The sequence below is a fragment of the Paroedura picta genome, chromosome 9, assembly GCF_049243985.1.
Source record: "Paroedura picta isolate Pp20150507F chromosome 9, Ppicta_v3.0, whole genome shotgun sequence".
NCBI lineage: Eukaryota > Metazoa > Chordata > Lepidosauria > Squamata > Gekkonidae > Paroedura > Paroedura picta.
The window spans coordinates 65515667-65535651 of record NC_135377.1 but is presented as its reverse complement, the minus strand read 5'-3'; the positions used below and the strand labels follow the sequence as shown (position 1 = coordinate 65535651).

The following is a 19985-nucleotide window of genomic DNA, read 5'->3' as shown; positions in this document are numbered from 1 at the left end:
TACCCACCCACAAGTCCTGAAGCTGGCTAGTGGATGCCTCAGTCCACTGCTGGGACCAAAATCCAGGCCACCACAGTGGTGGGCAGGAGTTAGGCCCTTGTTCCTACCCACCTCCAAACCTTGAAGCTGTCCCTCATTTAAAAAAAATTAAATCCCCACCACCACCACTATAATCCCTCCTAGGGCTCTGATGTAATACTGGGGTTATGCATAATCCCAGCTGGGAAATACTGCAATAAATGGTAGATAATGCCCCCTTCTTCCTTGTTTCTGTTGTCCCAAGCAGAAAGAATAAACAGGAGGTTTAATACAAGCACCAGTGGGAGTTTTGTGGTCACATACTGTACATTCTTTCAACACAGAGCATGAATAGTTAATTTATTAGCATTCCTATAGGGGGGAAATCAACCTTGTTGAGTCTGGGGCGGTTGATGAGGATGGCTCGGCAGCTGGATGACTAGAGTTTGGTAGTGCTTTTGGGCGTTGCTGAACTGGGTCTGGATGTTTCGCTTTTCATCATCCCCAAACATCTCTGAGCCTTGGCTGTGCCTGAGGAATTCTTGATAATGGAGCTCCAGGTCACTTATTACTCTTTGATAATCTTCTCTGCGCATTGTCTTCAGCTGAAACAAACAGGGGGATAAAAATTTTAAGGAAGGGAACTCAGAAGGGCCAACAACCATCCGTAAAGTCGGGGGAAAGTTTGTGGTCCACTCAAAATCCAAAAACAGAACAAATTGCCTTCTCCAAGCCAAGAGGTCACTCTGAGAGCCCTTTTTAAATGCACTTTAACTGTGAGTTTTCATAAGGACCAGTCAAAGCAACACAAAACATTGTGCAGGCTTTGAACTTCACTAGCCTGGTAAAGACTTCTGTTGCACTCAGAAGTTTTCCCAGTGTTTTGTGTCAATCTGGTGGCCACAATTAAAGGTATTACATGAATTTTGTTCTTCATCAACAACTAGCCTGGGAATACAATCCATATGAGCAATGTAATACTGGAAGCAATACATCTGGAAAGATTTGCATTTTGTTGTAAGAAATAAAGTGATAAATGGGTTAAACTAAGAAGATTTATGTCAGAGTGAATTATCTAAGGTTACACACTAATGCGCAGAAAGGTCAAGAGGGAGAGGCTGCATCAGTAAAAGCAGAGTTGTCTGTAAAATCATGTTATCTGTATGTAAATCACTTGAGAAGAGGCAGACAACCTCTGCAAAATCAGGAAGGTATGCCCCTAATTATTGTAATACATGTGTTTGGGATGCAGATGGAAAAAGCACTCATTTCCAATGGGCATGGCCATGCAGTTCACTGAATGTGCATCCTATGTGCCTTTAATTTGTTACACCCAGTAAGTGGCAAATCACTAGGATTCACATAGTCAAACCCTGGTGCCATTTTTTTCTTTTTGTTTATAAAAGTTTTGATGCAGAACCTCAATTTCTAGCAGGACGGAACAGGAAAGGGTGTTTAACTCTTTCCCTGCTACTGTCCGATAATCTCATTGTTCAAATATGACTACCCAGAAAATGTATGGAACATAATAGAGTGGCTGTTATGAAGGAACCAGGCACTGGCTATTTGCCTTCTGCCAGCTTTAACACCTGTCTCTTGTGTCATATGCACAAATCTGATTTTACACATTTATTCTGAAGAGTGTTCCATTTAGTTCAATGGGATTCACTTCCTAGTATTCTGTTTACTGTTCCACTAATGGAGATGTGCTGGCACTGTCAAATTAAAACAGACAACCCTTTGAAGTGGATTTTAGCAATGTGAGACAACTGGAGAAGCACCCCAAAGGACTACAGAGGTGAATGACCTCATAATTTTTACCCTCTTCTCCTTTCCTATCGTATGTATGTATGCACCATACAGTGTATTACAGGTATCTGGTCAGTCCGGTTCTCCCAGTCAACTAATCCTGTTCTTGTTCATATTTCAGTCTGTCTTTAAATAGGTTTTCCAGATAATAATAATGTGACAAGCTTGAATTTAAAATTAAATTTTCTATTAGGTGCATACATGAAAGATCACATCAACTGAATTCATTGCAACATCAACAGGGCAATCCTATGCAGATTACTCAGGATTTATCCCACAGCTTTCAGTGGATTTATATCTGTATAGGGCAATACTGCGATTCCAGCCTACACTCTATTCAGTTGTTGCAGGGATACTTAAAGACGGAGAGCATTGTTAGTCTACAGCAGCAAAATGAAACAGAAATACAGTGGGGCTACAAAGGGCGTGCAATCGAAATAACCTAAGTGGGGGAAAGTATCTTACTGGACATGTTCAGGTATTATTTAAATTGAATATAGATTAAATAATCTGATTGGCAACCAGTATAGTTGAGCCCAAATAAACCTGAAAATTCAGCTACACCGAACAAGAGCCACCTCCCACTGACCCCAGCTAATGTTCTCCAGGATCGGCCAGGAGAGTGGGAACTGAGAGCTCCATGCAGCCTCACCTGGGGTTGGCTCCTCTTTCTGCTCTCAGCTCCTGCCACCCCAGATGAGGCTCTCCGGTCTCCATGCAGCAGCAAGAGACCTCCCTGCTACGTGCAAATTCTGGAGACAGCTTCTCCAATGATGTGGTTTAAACCATGCCACGGGAGAAGTCCGCGTATGGCAGGGAGAACTCCCCAACACACACAGATCCTGAGGACAGCTTCTCCTGTAGCGCAGTTTCCATCATGCTGCAGGAAAATCCACATAATTAGGTTCAAATCTATTGGACCTGAAAAAATTGGGATTTTTCAAAAATACCTATTTTTACAGGTCCAACAGATCCAAACAGGAAAATGCCATTTTTTCCCCATGTCCCTAATGAAGACTAACAATCTTTATTCCAACGTACGTTTTGGTGGAGCCAGAGCTCACTTCAACCAGATGCATGGAGCGTCATAACTTCACATTTAAATTACAGCTGCTATGGACAAGACACTCCATGCATCTGTTGAAGGAAGCTCTGACTCATGAACGTTTAAACCTAGCACACATTCTGACAGTCTTCAAAGTGCCACTAGATTCTTGGTTTATTCTATTGTGATGATGATCTCGTGATTCGCGAATGTTCACTCCATGCCTATGGATGAACAGAGAATTCTACATAGCATTAATGACTGTGCTGTATGGAACCAGGGGTGGTAACTAGCCTGGATCATTCTGTGATGGAAATCAAGGGTGTGACTGTATGAATGCAGTTAAGCAGCCCAATGAGTGAGCCTGACTAGCTGCTGGATTCTACCAGAAACAGGACTCCTGTTTCTTTCCAAACTCAGGTGTGACACACATCAAAGCACTATAGTAATTACAAGGAGCTATTAAAGGCTCAGGGACCTTCTCCAGAAAGGAAGCTGACAACTACAAGTTTGCAAACTGATGGAGAAGTGCTCTCTTGCTCTAACAACAGAGGCTGGGGCAATGCTCACCTTAGCAATGGTCATGGCCTTGATCTTCTCAATGTCAATCATACAGTAATGCCAAGACACGAGGCTCTTCATGTTGATGTACAGCTGATTCCAGAGGGCCATAATGGCATCATAGTACTGTTCAATCCTAAGGAGCAATGAATGATTATTTGTGTAAAAAAAAAAATGCACACACACACACACACACGTTTCCTACTCAGTAAACAAAATCTGTTGAGTAGCACTCCTGCAGCACATGCTCCAAGCCAACATTTGCCACCAGAACACAAAACCATCATTTGCTGACAGGTCTCAGGTTTTGGTGAGAATAATGTGCTTGTGAGCAGTGCCAGTTGCCCATCTAATAGCCACTTTGTATGACTCACTGAACACTGAAAGTGCACATTTTGGAGAATCAAATGAAGATGGGCAGCTGCAATGTGTGTGTGTGTGGGGGGGGAGGCAGAATCCAAGAACTCTTCTTCAAGAAAGGGGATTTTGGGGCCATGCTGCAAACTCACTTGGTTGCCAAATCCACAGCTAAAGGATTCAAGGGAGGGATGATGAGGCCGACGGAGGGCACCAGCATATCCACGCCTCCTGGTCCAGTGACGTGCCATTTGCTGCGTTCGCTGTTGTCTTTTAAAATGCACTCGTCTCCTTTCCTCATTGTTTTCTGCATGGAAAGTGGGAAAGAGTATTGTACGATACTGGCACATGAGAATTAGAACACAATGAATCATAGAATCATAGAGTTGGAAGGGGCCATACAGGCCATCTAGTCCAACCCCCTACTCAACACAGGATCAGCCCAAAGTGTCCTAAAGCATCCAAGAAAAGTGTGTATTCAACCTTTGCTTGAAGACTGCCAATGTTTACAAAACAGGATAGACTAATGATGTAATAATGCTTTAATGCTCCTCTATGGAAAGAACTGGCATCTTACTGCACACAGAATAATATTCTATCAAGATGATGACTACACCAGGATCCTTCATTCAGCCATGTGATTCTGAAGTGGTACAATCCTGCAAGCCTTCTCAACCAGTATTTCATGAAACCCTGGATTTCTTGATGGGCCTGGAAGGATCTCCTGGATGGGTGGGAGTTAATTTTTTATATATTGCTAAACTTTGTTAAACATTTATTGGGTGGTGTCAACCCACCTACCCCTTCCAAAATGGCCAATGATAGGCCTGGAGAGAGTGGGAAGGTGAGGGACCCTCGGTGGGCATGGACCCAGTTATGCTTCCCTACCAGATTCTGCACAATTGCACCACTTCTGGGGTTTCTCAAAGCCTGAAGAATATTTTCGGGGTTTCCCAATGGGTAAAAAGTTGAAAAAGCCTGGGCTATATAGTGCTGAATGTAGCACCGGATCTAATTTTGTAAGCATTATAATGCCTCTTTGTGTAGTTAGGGTCTTAGCAGCTACAGTTCATACAGGGGATATTAGCTTTTAAGATGATTTTAGCTGAGCATTGTAAGTGCAGGTTTTTCATGTGCTGCAAGCTAGCCCCAGACAAAAGAAATCTAGAAATCTTAATAAGTACAATAAATAGCTAGCAAATTATGTGGACACCAAACTCCACCGCTTCCTCAAGGAACTTTGTGCAATACAAAGGATGAAGCAGTTATTTTAAAGCACTCCCATTCCATAGAGCTCTTAATGGGCACCAACCAATCACAGTGTGAACTCTTACCAGATCTTGTTTGTAGTCGCACAGGGCCTTGAGAATGATCGGCTTGTTACTCTTGTAGTCAGGGTTCCTCGGCTTCAGCTGCACTATCTTCTTTGACTTGTTCACTAAATTTTGGACCTGCCTCTTGTATTCCATAATCTTCTCTCGCTCAATCTACAGAGACAAGTAATGCTCAATTTGAAATGTTATCCAAACAAGGAACACTATTGACCGACAGGGTTCGCGTATCGATGCATCGGATCCAATATTTCATGACAATATAAGCAAATCTCTCAACGGACTTCAGCAGTGATAGCCAATAAAATATAATACACAGAGTGGGAGAGCGGAACATTGTAATCCTGGGTTTAAATCTCAGCTTCAGCCACAAAACTGGGGGTGGGGGGTGGCGATCGATTGCCCTGTGAAACAGCGATATAAGACAAAACTTTTTTGACAGCTTGGAGATCCTGAAATGAGCAGTGCTTGACAAGTGTGAAAAATTCACTAGTTCCAAATATATGCCGTAGTCCAAAGGAAGGACTCTATATTTTCAGAAAGTAGGAGGTGCTTATTTTTGTCATATCAGTAAGCTGTAGGAAAGCTAGGAAGTTACAATTTCCTCCATCTATATTTCCCCATTTCACCCAAACACTCCCATCTTCCCAGCATCCCTTACATGGATAAATTTCCAAGAGGACTGTACTTTGAAGCGATGGACAGCATGCATGAAACATGTCAATGCCACACAAACATGACACCTTTCAATAAAAATTGATATTGAAGATGAGAGAAGTAACAAGAGACAGCTTGATCTCACCAAAGAAAATAGAATCTCAAATAATAGTGCCCATCATACCTCTAACTCTTTGATTTGCTCCATGAGAACTTGCAAGGACATGTTCTTATCGCAGATGTACCTCTTCCTGATGGTGTCCTGTAAATTCTTCAAATAGCTCTCGGTAGATTGGGCTTCCTCAAAAAACTGTACAGAAAGTGAAAAAAAAAAGATCTCCATTACATGACAGCTGTAAAACTGCAGTGTATAGATGTCTTAGAATGATGACTCTGGGTTGGATCCAAACATGCTCTTTGGCTTCCTGGACTTTTTCTGTTCACAAAAGGAGTCTTTTTCTTATGGATGTAAACCTCTGTGAGTGAAAGAATGGACTGGAAGGAATTTCTCAATGAGCAGAAAATCCCTCAATTAGAAGAAGAGTTGTTTTTTATATCCCGCTTTTCACTGCCCGAAGGAGTCTCAAAGTGGCTTGCAATTGCCTTCCCTTCCTCTCTCCACTACAGTCACCCTGTGAGGTAGGTGGGGCTAAAAGAGCTCTGAGAGAAACTGCTCTACAGGTCTAACAGGACTGTGACTGGCCCAAGGTCACCCAGCTGGCTGCATGTGGAGGAGTGGGAAATCAAATCTGGCTCTCCGGATTAGAAGCCACTGCTTTTAACTATTACACCAAGCTGGCTCTTAAAGGTTCAGCAATGCTGTCAATATGACTGACAGGTGAAAATCTCAGATTTGAAGTGTGCAAAGAAAACCTATACTGAGACAATAAAACATAGTTATGAAGAAGGAATAAAAAGAACCAAAGGAAAGACAACCTAAAAGACTTGTGTCTAATTCTACATGCTTTATTTAATTTAACAGGTGTCCCTTACTTTAAGCAAAACACACTGTCTACAAACTTTACTTAAAAACTGGCAAAAGAAAAGAGATCTTGTATATGGCCTAATATTTTGTACTCATTTATACATTTATCAATTAAGAAAGAAATCTGTTGACGGAAATGTCAATGGAATTTAAATCTAAAATTTTGCTTTTTTCTATATTGAGTTTTTATGGTTTGGGCTTTTATGGTTTTTGTATTTATTGTGTATCTTTATTATATTATATATTATTTCTTATGTTTATTTTTGTGTTCGATGTTCTTTCACTTTAGATTTTTGATTTTATAATAATGTTAAGGCTTATGGCTACAACATCTAATAAACAAACTGAAACTGAAATTTATTCAATTACACAAGTCAACAACTACACTGTTAAAATCATAAATTAAATTGGAATGCAACATCCATTGCCACTGGTCATCCAAATGCACCTGAAAGTACGCTGCATTCTCCTTGAGGTGAACATCAATGCACTTGGTGATCTGGAGAATCCAGCTCCACTGAGTCTGCAGGGTATCCATGTAGGCCTAAACAATAAAAACAAAACATACATATCACAATTCGTCCTCAGTACAAACAATACAGTTTGAATTACATCAAGACTGGAGCATTCAAGCAAGTAGCTGGATTGCCCTATTACCAGCTCTCTGTGACCAGCCCTTCCCCATCCTGCCAAGCAAAGGAAGTGGTAGTTGAGTTTCGGGGGCACTCGATGAAGTTGATGGACAACAGATTCAGGCAGACAAAAGTAAATACTTCCTTATTCAGGACTGTGGAATTCGCTGCCAGTGATGGCCAAGAACACAGACAGGTTTAAAAGGTTAGACAGATTCATGGGTTACAGGCCCACCAATAGCTACTAGCCCTGATGAGTAAAGGGAAACGCCAAATTAATAGGAAGCAAATCTGTGAAACCAAGTGTTGGGCAGGCAACATCATGGGAGGGCCTTGGCTTCTATGCCCTGCTTGTTGGCCCTCTGGAATAACCGGTTGGCCACCGCATGAGACAGGAAACTGGAGTAGATGGACCACTGGTCTGATCCAGCTGGGTTCTTCTTATGTTCATAATACTGGCCAGATTCTGTGGGTAGTATCTAGCTCAGCACCCCGAATTCAAGGATGCCCACCACTACAATTTGGCTTGGTGTCCCATGAGATTAATGAAACGCCTCAAGGGGGGGGGGCATGAATTTCTAAATAGCACTGTGATCTGTATGTGCACTATCTCAGATACTGGAAATGCCAAAGCTTCCTTGATTAGCAAAACTTCCCTCACAGCAGACATACCAGAACACCGGTAGCCTAAGACACACCTCAATTTTGTCCGAAGCAGGATGCTGGCTGAGCACCAGTTGGTCGCATTCTTGCTTTAGCTTGTTGAGTTCCTTTTCCTTGACTTCCAGTTGGCTCATACGTTTCTGCCAATGAAGACTCAGCATTAATCACAACTTTAATCAGTGGCCATAAGTCCGTTTCACTCATGTATAGTGAAATCACTACAAAAATCAGCATACAATATTACACTGCGCATGGAACAGTGTCAAGGCCAATGCCCTACAGTTAAGACCTTCCTCTACACACACTGATTCCAATGTGCATGTCATTCTCCTCACTTCTCTCTGTTCTAAGAAGACACACAAAGATCTCTTCACCTTGAAACCAATAAGATCACCCCACAATTGTTTCAGGGATACTTTCAAATAAATTTAGCATGTTCTCTCCTCTTCGGAGCTAAATGTTTTATTATGCTGATGGTTTTGTTTAAATGCATTGTGCTGTGAAGCCATCTTGGCCAATTCCACACAGGACAATGCTCCGATATACCACTCGTCCAAAGGCGGGGGAAACACCTGACGCCACATGATGTCAACACCGGCCAGGGGATGCCCCACTGCCGGCCTGACCCAGGCACCTGGAAGCTGCAGAGCAAGGGGATGCAGCTATCTCCAGCATTCAGTAGGAAGCCAGGGTGCCAATGGGGGCTCCACCAATGCATGGCCATGTGTTGGCAGACAATCCGGGTTGCACGGCAGGAACCGTACAGGCCCTCCCGATGTACCACCCATATGTGGCTGCAGTGGTCCGGGCCACAGGGGGAAGCATCAGTGGGGCAGTACTGCATGTGGCAGTATGAAGCTCTGGACCATCCCCTCCCAGCAGAAACACCGGGGGGCAGCCCGTTGCTAAACCCTCCATGCAGAATTGGCCCTTGTGGAACATTCTTGATCAGAAGGCAGTATAGAAATGATCTATCCACAGAGCTTCGATATTTTAAAAATAAAAGTAATCGGCAAAAAATAACATTTATGGCCGTATGACAAAAAATAACATTATGGCCGCTGCGGGTTTTTATTTCTTAGGGTAACTCACAGAAAAGGCCTCCTGCTTCCGGGCGATGTCGGTGTTCCGATCACTCCAGTCATAGAGAAGTTCTTCTTCCTCGCAGTCATTGATCCACATGATTTCCCTGCTAGTTGCTTGGATGATGTTCTGCAGCTGGCGCAACTGATCCATCCTTTCAAAGGAGAACCTCTACAAAGAGCAGAGTGACATGCAGCTTTTGAATTCAAAGATGAAAACATGGCACAAACAAATAGGGAATAAAATGTGGCAAAGAGCAATCAAAACATATCACTCTGGGTATCAACTGGTTTCAGCATATTCCTGTGTATTCTGGTCACATTATTGCAGTGTACACTGCACACTGAGATAACAATGCATCATCGCTTAGTTAGAGAAATCAAGAAAAACTGTTTGCTTGGCATAATTAATTCTGGTTTGGCTAACCCATGTTGCATTTCAGCAAGCATAGCCAAAAAGTTTTCAGACACACCTAAGAACTATTATCTGCGGGGAGGAGGTCTGTTTTTTTTTTAATTAAATGTGGACAGCCATCTACAGAACTGAATCAAAGTTAAGATGTTTTAAAGCAGAGGAGGAGGAGGAGTAAGAGTTGTTTCTTATTTGCCACTTTACCAGAAGGCATCTCAAAGCGGTTTACAATTGCCTTCCCTTTCCTCTCCCCGCAACAGACACCCTGTGAGGCAGGTGAGGCTGAGAGAGGTCTGATTTTACTGCTTGCTCAGAACAGCTTTATCAATGCTATGGTGAGACTAAGGTCACCCAGCTGGCTGCATGTGGGGGAACGGGGAATCAAACCGGCTCAGAGGAAGAGAAGAAAAAGCGCAGCTGGTTTTCTGTATCCTGTTTTTCACTATTCGAAGGAGTCTCAAAGTACCTTACAAACACCTTTCCCTTCCTCTCTGTGAGGCAGGTGAGACTAAGGGAGCTCTAAGAGAACTGCTCTGCGAGAACTGTCACTGGCCCAATGGGGAATCAAACCAGGTTCTCCAGATTAGAGTCTGCTGCTATTAACAACTACACAACGCTGGCTCTTGGCCAGGGAGGAGAAAGGGATGAGATGGGTCACGGCAAACATGAACAAACCAGGTATTGAGTACTAGACAGTTCTAGCTGGGATGAAGAGTGGCATGGCTAATGACTGGTGAGAAGGCTAGAGAAAGTCTCGTTTCTCCCACTAATGGACAAAAGAATTTAATTGGCCAAAATTCTCTCCGCTCTACTCCACAGTCAACAGCACCAGAGCCCTTGCTTGAGTTCAGTCTGGCCACCAGGAGTGAGCACCAAGCCCTTCGCAAAACTCAGGGTCACATATAGTAAGAGAAAAATGCCTAAAGGAAATGTGGCCTATCCAGACTCATCACCCCATTCCTGGAATCTATATGAGTTCTGAACCTTGGGTTGACAGCAAACTCTCTGCTGCTAAGCGGACAACACGCATTCTACAGAAATTAAGAGTGCCTTTTGTCTTACCAGGAGATATTCGTACTCCTCTTCCAGCTGATGAACGGCAGACTTCTCACGCTGTGGGAGAAAGAAAAAGAATAACTTACGTGGCTAGTATGCTGGAATGAGAAGGACAAGCCAGGAGACCGTGAGGTTCTGAGCTTTACACAAGGACTTTTGTAGAATAAAACAAAACAGGACAGGACAGGACAGGAGAATTTGGTGCAACATTGTTTTAGGGGAGCCTATTCAGGTTACAACTAATTGTGTCTGATGGTATTTCTCAGTACCTGTTTGCAGAAAAATCTCAAGGGTCTTGGATGAAACAGGAAAAAAAAAAGAGATTTAGAAGAAGAAGCTGGTTGTTTTGTGCTTTTTACTACCCGAAGGAGTCTCAAGGCAGCTTACAACTGTCTACTCTTCCTCTCCTTCCGAGAGAACTGGGACTCATCCAAGGTCACCCAGTTGGCTGCATGTGGAGGAGGAGTGGAGAATAAAAGCCAGTTCTGCAAATTAGAGACTGCTGTTCTTAACCACAACACCACGCTAGCTTGTACTACACCAAGCAGGCTCTGTACCAACACCATTTAGGTCAATCTGTACCACAGCAAGGCTGATCAAAGAAATCAGCCAACTGCCCTCAGCATGCCCATAGGCACAGACTTCCTTATGTTTCTGGGCCTGCCAAGTTCTACCTGCATAGCTAGATCTCTGTGAAAGCAGAGATCAAGGAAGCCTCTTCCTTTAAGCAAAGAAGCTATGCCCACCCCAGTGGCAGCAATTATGGGGAGGTTTCAATGTCCCAAACATGACTGCAGGGTCAACAAGGTTAGGGGTGCCAGAAAAGAGGAAAAGCATGAAGGAGGCTACCAATCATATAAGAAGGGGGCAGGGACAACACAAGTATTCTAACTTAATGAAAAAGAGAAGGAGAGAGAGAGAGCAAGGTAGGGGTATTCTGTGTGTTGATGAAACATACCCTTTCTCTTAGCCAAAGACTCCAGAAATTTAACCAGCAGTGACACTGGCAAGCACCAGCAGCTTAAGCAGGCTACGCTTGATAGGGTCTTACCAGATCGGTTTTGACTTTGTCCAAGTGCCAGCGATAGTCTCCAATGGAGTTGTGAAATCTCCTGTGCTCAGCAATTTGTTGTTCTATGGTTGCGGCCTCAAACCCCCATTTCACTAGCTCCATTTCGGCCTGATGGCAAATGGGGGAAAGGAAGAAAAGAAGAAGAAGGCTTGTTATCAACAGTTCATTCCGAAGGCACATATGCAAACAAAAACAGAAGAGGGAGGGACCCATGAGAAAAGGCACACATTCCACTTGCGGGGAGGGGAGGTACAGAAATTAAGAAATCATTAACTGTCTTCCACCAGTTGTCCATCCTTTCAGTAAGAGCATCTCTGTATCTAACAGTAAACGGAGGAAAACACAGTCCCCCCCTATTGGGACTAAGGACAGCTCAGAATTTAACCCGATGAAGCTACTGAAGGTGCAACAGGAGAGTAGGCAAGTGCAGCAAGTCTTCCAGGCAGTCTGGACGGATCTCCCCCAGGTGGTCCTGAATTAGAGGGGTGCCTGTGAGTCAAGCTATAAAGAAGGCTAGCAAATCTAGTAGCTGATTCTCAGGCTTAATACAAGACTGATGAGACAGATTTTCATTGTTTCCAGATGAAATAGCAGACTTTCAGAAAACTGCAGGGGCAAATCCATTTCTGTGTAGCCCCTTCTTCTCCACAGCAGTGGAGTCATCAATTATTCTGGGAAAGGGGAGGGCACACCTTGACCTCCTGCTGCTACTCCTAGGACAGACAGAAGGGCTTTCAAATGGTGTAAAAGTAGTAAAGTAGGAATATTTGCAATAGCTTGATTTCAAGAGCCTGGTTATCTCATTTTGTAAATACGCAGATATTTTTAGAAGTGGAGGGGTTAGAGCAAAGATACACACAGAAATCAGTCAACTGTTGCTGACTCCTATAGCTTCTGTGCTAGGATTGCCAGCTCTGGTTTGGAGAATACCTGGAGACTTTGAGGGTAGAGCTGGAAGTGGGTGGGATTTGGGGCAGGGAGAGACCTCAGTGGAGTATGATGCTATTCCAAAGCAGCCATTTCCCCCAAGGGAACTCATCTCTTTAGTCTGGAGATGAGCCAGGGGGATCCCCAGGTCCCACTAGGGTTGCCAGCTCTGGGTTGGGAAATACCTGGAGACTTTGGAAGTGGAGCTGGGAGTGGGTGGGATTTGGGGCAGGGCAAGACCTCAGCGGAGTACAATGCTATGGAGGTCCACCCTCCAAAGCAGCCATTTTTCTCCAAGGGAACTGATCTCATTAGTATGGAGTTGACCTGTAATTCCAGATGACTCTTAGGTCCCACTTTGGGAGTGGCAGCCCTACTCTTTACTGCCCAAACACATTACAATCTTTACCCTGTTTCTTTTCATTGCACTCCTTTAACATGCCCATTTTATGGATTAAGAACTAAGGCTAGAGACAATTTCTTGCTCACAGTCATCCAGCATATACACTAGGTGATTCCCAAGCTGATGAGAGAGCTTTCCTTTGTTTCAGAATCCAGTAGCAGACTTTCAGAGAATCCGTATGACTCAGCACGCCAATAACGCTGCTACGAGCCACACCTGTGTTTCAGCGAAGCTGGAACAGCTCCAACAAGTGAGGCCATTTTAGGCAGTCGGCCATCTAAAAGCTACACAGGACTTTGACCTTCCTCCTCTCGGCTTGCCAGGATTTCGAGCAGCCAAACAGAACCCTTGTCAAAGTGTATGTGTGGGAAACAAAGGGTGGCCCAGCCCAGCTCCCAGTCCCAGGGTATTGCCAGGGAAATGTGATCCGGGCCTGCGATTTTACTATCTGCAGAACTGTTAAGAAAGTAAAACAAAACACTGGCGAGAAAGCGGACACTAGGAGGAAGGATTTCCCATGTTTCATATTGCAAAGGGAAACGCTGCTCTGGCATGCTGCAGCCTGGAAATTTTTAAGCTGTAGTGAAGATGCCAAGGCAGCACAAAACCAGAGAAGGTCAAGATAAGGAGGTCAAAAGCACTCAAGTAATCAAATTGAAGCGATCCATGTATGGCTGGTCAGGAAAGGGAACTTCGAAGGACTCTCCACTTTCCCGCTGCTCCTACAAAAATGCAGTATGAACTGCCTGTTCTCCTGCCCCCTCCCCCCAATACATGATGCTGTATTTCTGGACAGTGTTTATCATATTTGCACAGAATCTGTCCAGCTCCTAGACTGAGAAAACTGTTTAAGAAATTAAAAAATGTATATTTTATATTGCATAAAATGTTAAACTATGTGTTTTATGTGATGCAACCTGCCCTGAGCCTCTGGGGAAGGGCAGGCTAGAAATATATAAATGAATGGTGCAAACCCCACAGGATTTTTCAGACCACTCGTCCCCATAGCTAGGGTGCACAGTCGCACACAGAACAGATGGAAGAACTTCTTGTTAGTGAAATAGTCACTCCACGAACACAGTCACTGCCAGGGGAGAAATTTAATAACACATAGATCATTTGGTCTGCCCCTGTTCTGAGATTTTAAATTGTATATAATTGTATCTAATGCTGAAGATGCTTTCTCTAAAACAACGTATGAGAAAAATCTTATCTCAGAAAGTATTTCACTCATTCCCAAAAACTAATCTCACAGGAGTGGTGTCTTGTTTTTTTCCAGTGCTCCCTGAAATTGCCCAAATTTTTCCACTGGAAAAACTGAAAAAATGTCCTCAGGAAAAAATGAATTCTTTTCAGCACTTTTTATGTTAACTGAATTACAACACTTTCGTGTTAACTAGATTCCCATCATTACTTGTAGACTGACCCTGTTTTTACCCGTAAAGAGACAAATAAGTTTGCTAGGGCAGGGGTAGTCAACCTGTGGTCCTCCAGATGCTCATGGACTACAATTTCCATGAGCCCCTGCCAGCATTTGCTGGCAGGGTCTCATGGGAATTGTAGTCCATGAGCATCTGGAGGACCACAGGTTGACTACCCCTGTGGTAGGGGATGAGTTAGCTCCCCTTTGACCTCATCCCCAGCTTCCTTTGCATGCATATTTTCATTGGGTCATGGGGCAAATGTTACCTGCTCAGCGTGTTCCTTTGCTTGTTGCAATGTTAACAGTATTACAGCGTATTTGCAGAGTTGAATTTTACACAGAGATGACAGTGACAGGTGAAAAATCTGCCCTGAGTTTCCAAAACAGGGTGGAACATAGAATTCCCCAACAAATACATAGATAAATAGTTAAATAAATAACCCCCCAGTTATCCTTCAGTGGTACTCTCATGTTTAAAACAGAAATACAGCCACATGGGGGTAGGGCTGTGGATCAGTGGGAAGGCCTTTCTTTGCAAGCAGAAGGTTCCAAGTCTGTATAAGGATGGGAATTCACTGAAATCTGGCACCTTGGATGCATTTGTAAGGTAACAAATCCCTGAAAAAATGATGATGTAAATCCACCCCAAATCCAAGCACTTTGGAACAGACTAGGGGTTCCAATTTTATTCCAACAGAAAAAAATGGACACCAAAAATAGGCATACTGAAATGCGATAACACAGAGAATGGAAATGTCTCCTGTACTTATTTGTCATTACTATTCTCTGTCTTTTACTTTTTCTTCCTTTTGATGTTGGAAATCCCCCTCCCTAAGTCAAAAAGCAGGAGAATTAGTTGGGTTATGGGGAAAGTCTCAAATGCATTTAAATGGTCTCCAAAATTTTTTTGCCATCTACACCAGGGGTAGTCAACCTGTGGTCCTCCAGATGTCCATGGACTACAATTCCTGTGAGCCCCTGCCAGCCAATGCTGGCAGGGGCTCACGGGAATTGTAGTCCATGGACATCTGGAGGACCACAGGTTGACTACCCCTGATCTACAACATACCCGGCCCTTGGGGTCCTGACAACCCACTTTGATATTCACAGAGATTTACCTTCTGCTGCCTCATCCAGTTCAGACAGTCAGTGGTCACGCGTCTGGTGTATTCATCCCATCCTGATGCACTCTGGGAACTGTAGCCCCCACCTTTGGAGCTGGCCCTACGGACGCGGGGTACACTAATTGCTTTGTAGAGCGCACGCATCTGCTCTTGCAGCTGAAGCACCCTAAAAGGAATCAGATTGACGACAGCTAAGAACATCCATGCCATTTTGCAAAAAAGTTAGAGAAAAAGTATGAGGCAAAGCACCCTGATTTCCTCCTAACAGTTAATGTGAAGACCAGCAGGCTTCCTACATCTTGCAGGTGTCCATTAAAGGGCTTCCCTGCCTACAACATCCTTATCTCTTTCAAGGCTGGATTCAGGAATGTCATAATTGGCTAATCATGAGAACCTGCGGTCAACTTGGAGACAGTTGTGATGTTGGGGGAGAGAGAGACAGGAGTGGTGTCATCATCTTCTAGAGGACCTTGACTGGATGTGAAGGATTGACTGATGTGAGATGGCAAAAGACTATCTATGCCATGGACATAGCATGGCCTCTATGCTAACTTTGGGATTCAATGGGACAATGGCTCTGACTATATAGGCTCCACTGCAATGGATAGCTACATGGAAAACGCTTGAGCCTATGGCTTGGACTTTGATGTCTAATGTGCCATCTAATGCCAGGTATCGAAGTATTAGATACAAAAGTTAGCTTTGTTGTTTTCTTGCTGCAGGACTGTTGAGATTGTGTTGTCTAATAACACATCAGTCTTTAAAACGTTAACTAAATCTGCATATATTTTATCAAGGTCTGGTTTCTTGTGTACACTCAGCCTTGAGGACCTGTTTCTGAGCACTGTTTGCTTGCTAAGCAGCTAAGGGGAAGCCAGCCTTGGATCCCTGACAAAGAGTAAATACGTTTTATTGTTCCAAGTCACCCCAGACAACCAAATGCTGGCCGTTTTCTAATAATGGCATTTAAGCACGTGGGGTTTGTTATCTCTGGTTGAGGGAGTTATTACACGGACATTGATATTATTATATTGAAGATTATGTATTTTTTAATCTGTTGGTGTGTAAAATTTTCAATAATAAAAAAATTAAATCATAAAAAAACAATGCTGGCTGTGAAAATTATTCCATTATTGCACTGTTCTGTAAGTTTATTCTGTAGTATTCGAAAAAGGAAAAAGGCAGGTATAAAAAGAAAGTTTCCCAGAAGGAACAATCTGCTACGCTGAAAAGATTGTACATTTTAATAAGTACATTTTAATTCACAATCCTGATGCTTACAATAATATGAATGAATGAAAAAAAATCCAAAACGTTAATTGCAGATTGAACTCGTGATGAATTTGAAGCATACAAAACTCTTGGCAGGACTGCCACTTTCATATCTTACTACCCGTGAAAGGGGCCTGCGATCTGCTCTGAAGCTAAATATTTGCCCACCGAAATAAAATCCTGGAGATTACTTAATACCATCAATGGTGAACACACAGATAACAGATTATGCAGAAAATCTGTGTATCACAGGTGAAGACTCCGCCGTAGAAGAAGGATATTCAAGAAGGACATTGACAAGATGGCACGCGTTCAGAGAAGGGTGACTAGAGGCTGAGGGGTTGGGATCCAGGCCTTACGAGGAGAGGTTGAAAGAGTTGGGTTTGTGTAGCTTGGAGGAGAGCAAGGGATGACATGACAGTGGTGTTTAACTACGTAAAAGGTAGGGATGTTGAGGAGGGGGCCACCTTGTTTACAGCAGCTGTAGGGACAAGGAATAGGAGCAGTGGGTTCAACTGATGGGAAAGGAAGTTCCACTTCAATATTAGAAAGCATTTTCTGACAACAAGGACTGTTCATAGATGGAATCTGCTGCCTCAGAGGGTGGTGGAGTCTCCTTTGTTGGAAATGTTAAAGTGGAGATTGGATGAGCACCTGTCTGGAGTGTGTGTTTTTTTGTTTTGTTTTTAGTTCTTGAGAAGGAGGGGAGCTGGACTGGATGGCCCACTGTGGTCTCTTCCAGCTCTGCGTGATTCTGAAAATTCTACATATACCACTAGGAGATCACTGGAAATATCCTGAGGTAGAACGGCAATACCTTTTCTGGTAGAGTTCACAAGGCTGTCCCATTTGCCTCATCTCCCTGATAAGCCCTTCGAGGATGTCCATTTGATCATTTGCCTGTGCAAAGCACTCCTCCAGCTCCCTGTTCCTGCTGATCTGGATGCCATCCCCATACTTCAGTTCCTAAATGGAGAGAATAAACTCATGGTTGTATGATGTCAAAGAAGTGCAAGAGAGATGACATTGGCACAAACTTTAAAATATCGCTAAGGAGCACACCAAGCTGAGCCATCAGGAGCTAGATGCTACTGAAGTGGACTTGAACCAGAGGGAAGCATTGCCATCGGAAGAAGAGGCCCGTGGAATCTGACCCAATGTTGTAAAGGTAAAGGTATCCCCTGTGCAAGCACCGAGTCATGTCTGACCCTTGGGGTGACGCCCTCCAGCGTTTTCTTGGCAGACTCAATACGGGGTGGTTTGCCAGTACCTTCCCCAGTCATTACCGTTTACCCCCCAGCAAGCTGGGTATTCATTTTACCGACCTCGGAAGGATGGAAGGCTGAGTCAACCTTGAGCCGGCTGCTGGGATTGAACTCCCAGCCTCATGGGCAAAGCTGTCAGACAGCTGCCTTACCACTCTGTGCCACAAGAGGCTCATTTTATTGAAACACTGCATGTTTTATTGATTTATTTTATATTCTATTTATTCTACTTATATGCTCCCAATAACCAGCTGGCTTGCGGCAGCTCAGAACAGATGAAAGCAATAAGGCAATCAATTAACTCTTAAAAAAACCCTCCTATCCCAAACCCCTAAAAACCCCATACCAGCTGACAGAACTACCCTATGAGCCCAGGAAATGTAATAGGCGGGTGGCAGCCCCAGACAGGAGGCACAGAGTCTGTCTGAAATGCACTATACTAGCTAAGCAAGCACTATTAAGTATGTAAATCCAGCAAAGTGCTTTTAACAAGTTTGACACACTCTGAAGCTGAAGTGGGATTTATCTTTGAATGGATGATGTACAACCCACTGGGAAACCCTCGTGAAAACCCCGAGGAAATGAATACAACAAGAACCCCTGAGAACTTGAGCAACTTTTTCTTTAATATTCAACTGCTCCTGCCTTTTCTTGTGCTCCCAACGTCATTCTAATCCCAACCACCAGTTATTAATATCCCCCCCACAAAAGTAAGGAAATTATGGACTTCCAAGAAAATTAATTCAATGGACAGTCCAAAGGGCACAGTAAAATGAAGCCATAGTTCTCTGGCCATGGTCAAACTGGGCTCTTTTTTTTTTGCACAAGTGTCTCCACATTGCCACCCAATACTCCTAGGGGATCCTTGCAGTGCTCTAAAGATAAACTAAAGCAGGGGCTGATCTAGGGGAGTCGAGGCAGTTTCAAGGGGTCTGCACAAGAGGGTCATATCATATGAAAGCTCCCTTTGACACACACCCCTTAAACCAGGGGTAGTCAACCTGTGGTCCTCCAGAGCAGTGGTCCCCAACCTTTTTTCGGCTGGGGACTGGAAGGGCAACTGCCCAGCCCACGCATCGTGCATGCTGGGCCGTGCATGCGCACACGCGCCATGCGCGACCGAAATCGCGCATGCTTGCGGCCTGGGAAGTTTTTTTACTGCGGGGGGGCAGGGAGAGGGAACCGGGCCGCGGACCGCAGGTTGGGGGCCACTGCTCCAGAGGTTCATGGACTACAATTCCCATGAGCCCCTGACAGCATTTGCTGGCAGGGGCTCATGGGAATTGTAGTCCATGAACCTCTGGAGGACCACAGGTTGACTACCCCTGCCTTTAAACAACCAAAAACAATTGGATGCTAGGCAGGCCAGTGACAGAACATCTCTTGCAAACTTTAAGTAAACACAGGAAGCGCCCAGGCTGAGTTAAATGAATGGGTCAATTAATTCAATATCCTGTTTCACACAATGGCCACCCAGTTGCCCCAAAGGGTCAATAAAAATACTTTCCCTTCATGTCACCTCCCAACAATGATATTCAGAGATTAAATGCCTCTCAATGTGGAGGTTCTCTTTGCTCACAATGGCTGCCAACTACGGATAGAACTATCTGTCTAATCCCCTCTTAAAGTGTTAAACAGAACCTCAATGCGGAAGGTCCATGTAATTCTCTTCAGGGCCACAGATCTGTGGTAGGACACTGGTTTACATAGAGAAGGTCCCGGATTCTATCCCTGCTTATCCATCCAAAAGGATCTCAGGAGCTGAACTGATAGAGATCCAAGTAAGGCACATTTCATGTGTTCTTTAAGCTAGGAGGCGCCACAAAATAAAGACAACAGTTATGGCAGCTGTAGAGAAGAAGCAGCAAAAGCAGAAATGAGCCTAATTAAG

The 19985-nt window shown here is 43.9% G+C and overlaps 1 protein-coding gene across 4 annotated transcripts in view; it reads right to left on the bottom strand.

Annotated features, from left to right (window-relative positions):
* DSP (desmoplakin) overlaps positions 1-19985 on the bottom strand; it is a 56428-nt gene that overhangs the window by 20183 nt on the left and 16260 nt on the right. For all 4 annotated transcript variants that reach the window (XM_077353147.1, XM_077353149.1, XM_077353150.1 and 1 more), the window contains exons 3-14: positions 17647-17795; positions 15552-15723; positions 11660-11788; positions 10615-10665; positions 9151-9312; positions 8094-8198; positions 7212-7307; positions 5963-6088; positions 5125-5277; positions 3943-4097; positions 3443-3569; positions 410-623 (exon numbers count right to left, since the gene is read on the bottom strand). In XM_077353147.1, coding sequence (XP_077209262.1) covers positions 410-623; positions 3443-3569; positions 3943-4097; positions 5125-5277; positions 5963-6088; positions 7212-7307; positions 8094-8198; positions 9151-9312; positions 10615-10665; positions 11660-11788; positions 15552-15723; positions 17647-17795 — 1639 coding nt within the window. The remainder of the gene's footprint in view (positions 1-409; positions 624-3442; positions 3570-3942; positions 4098-5124; positions 5278-5962; positions 6089-7211; positions 7308-8093; positions 8199-9150; positions 9313-10614; positions 10666-11659; positions 11789-15551; positions 15724-17646; positions 17796-19985) is intronic.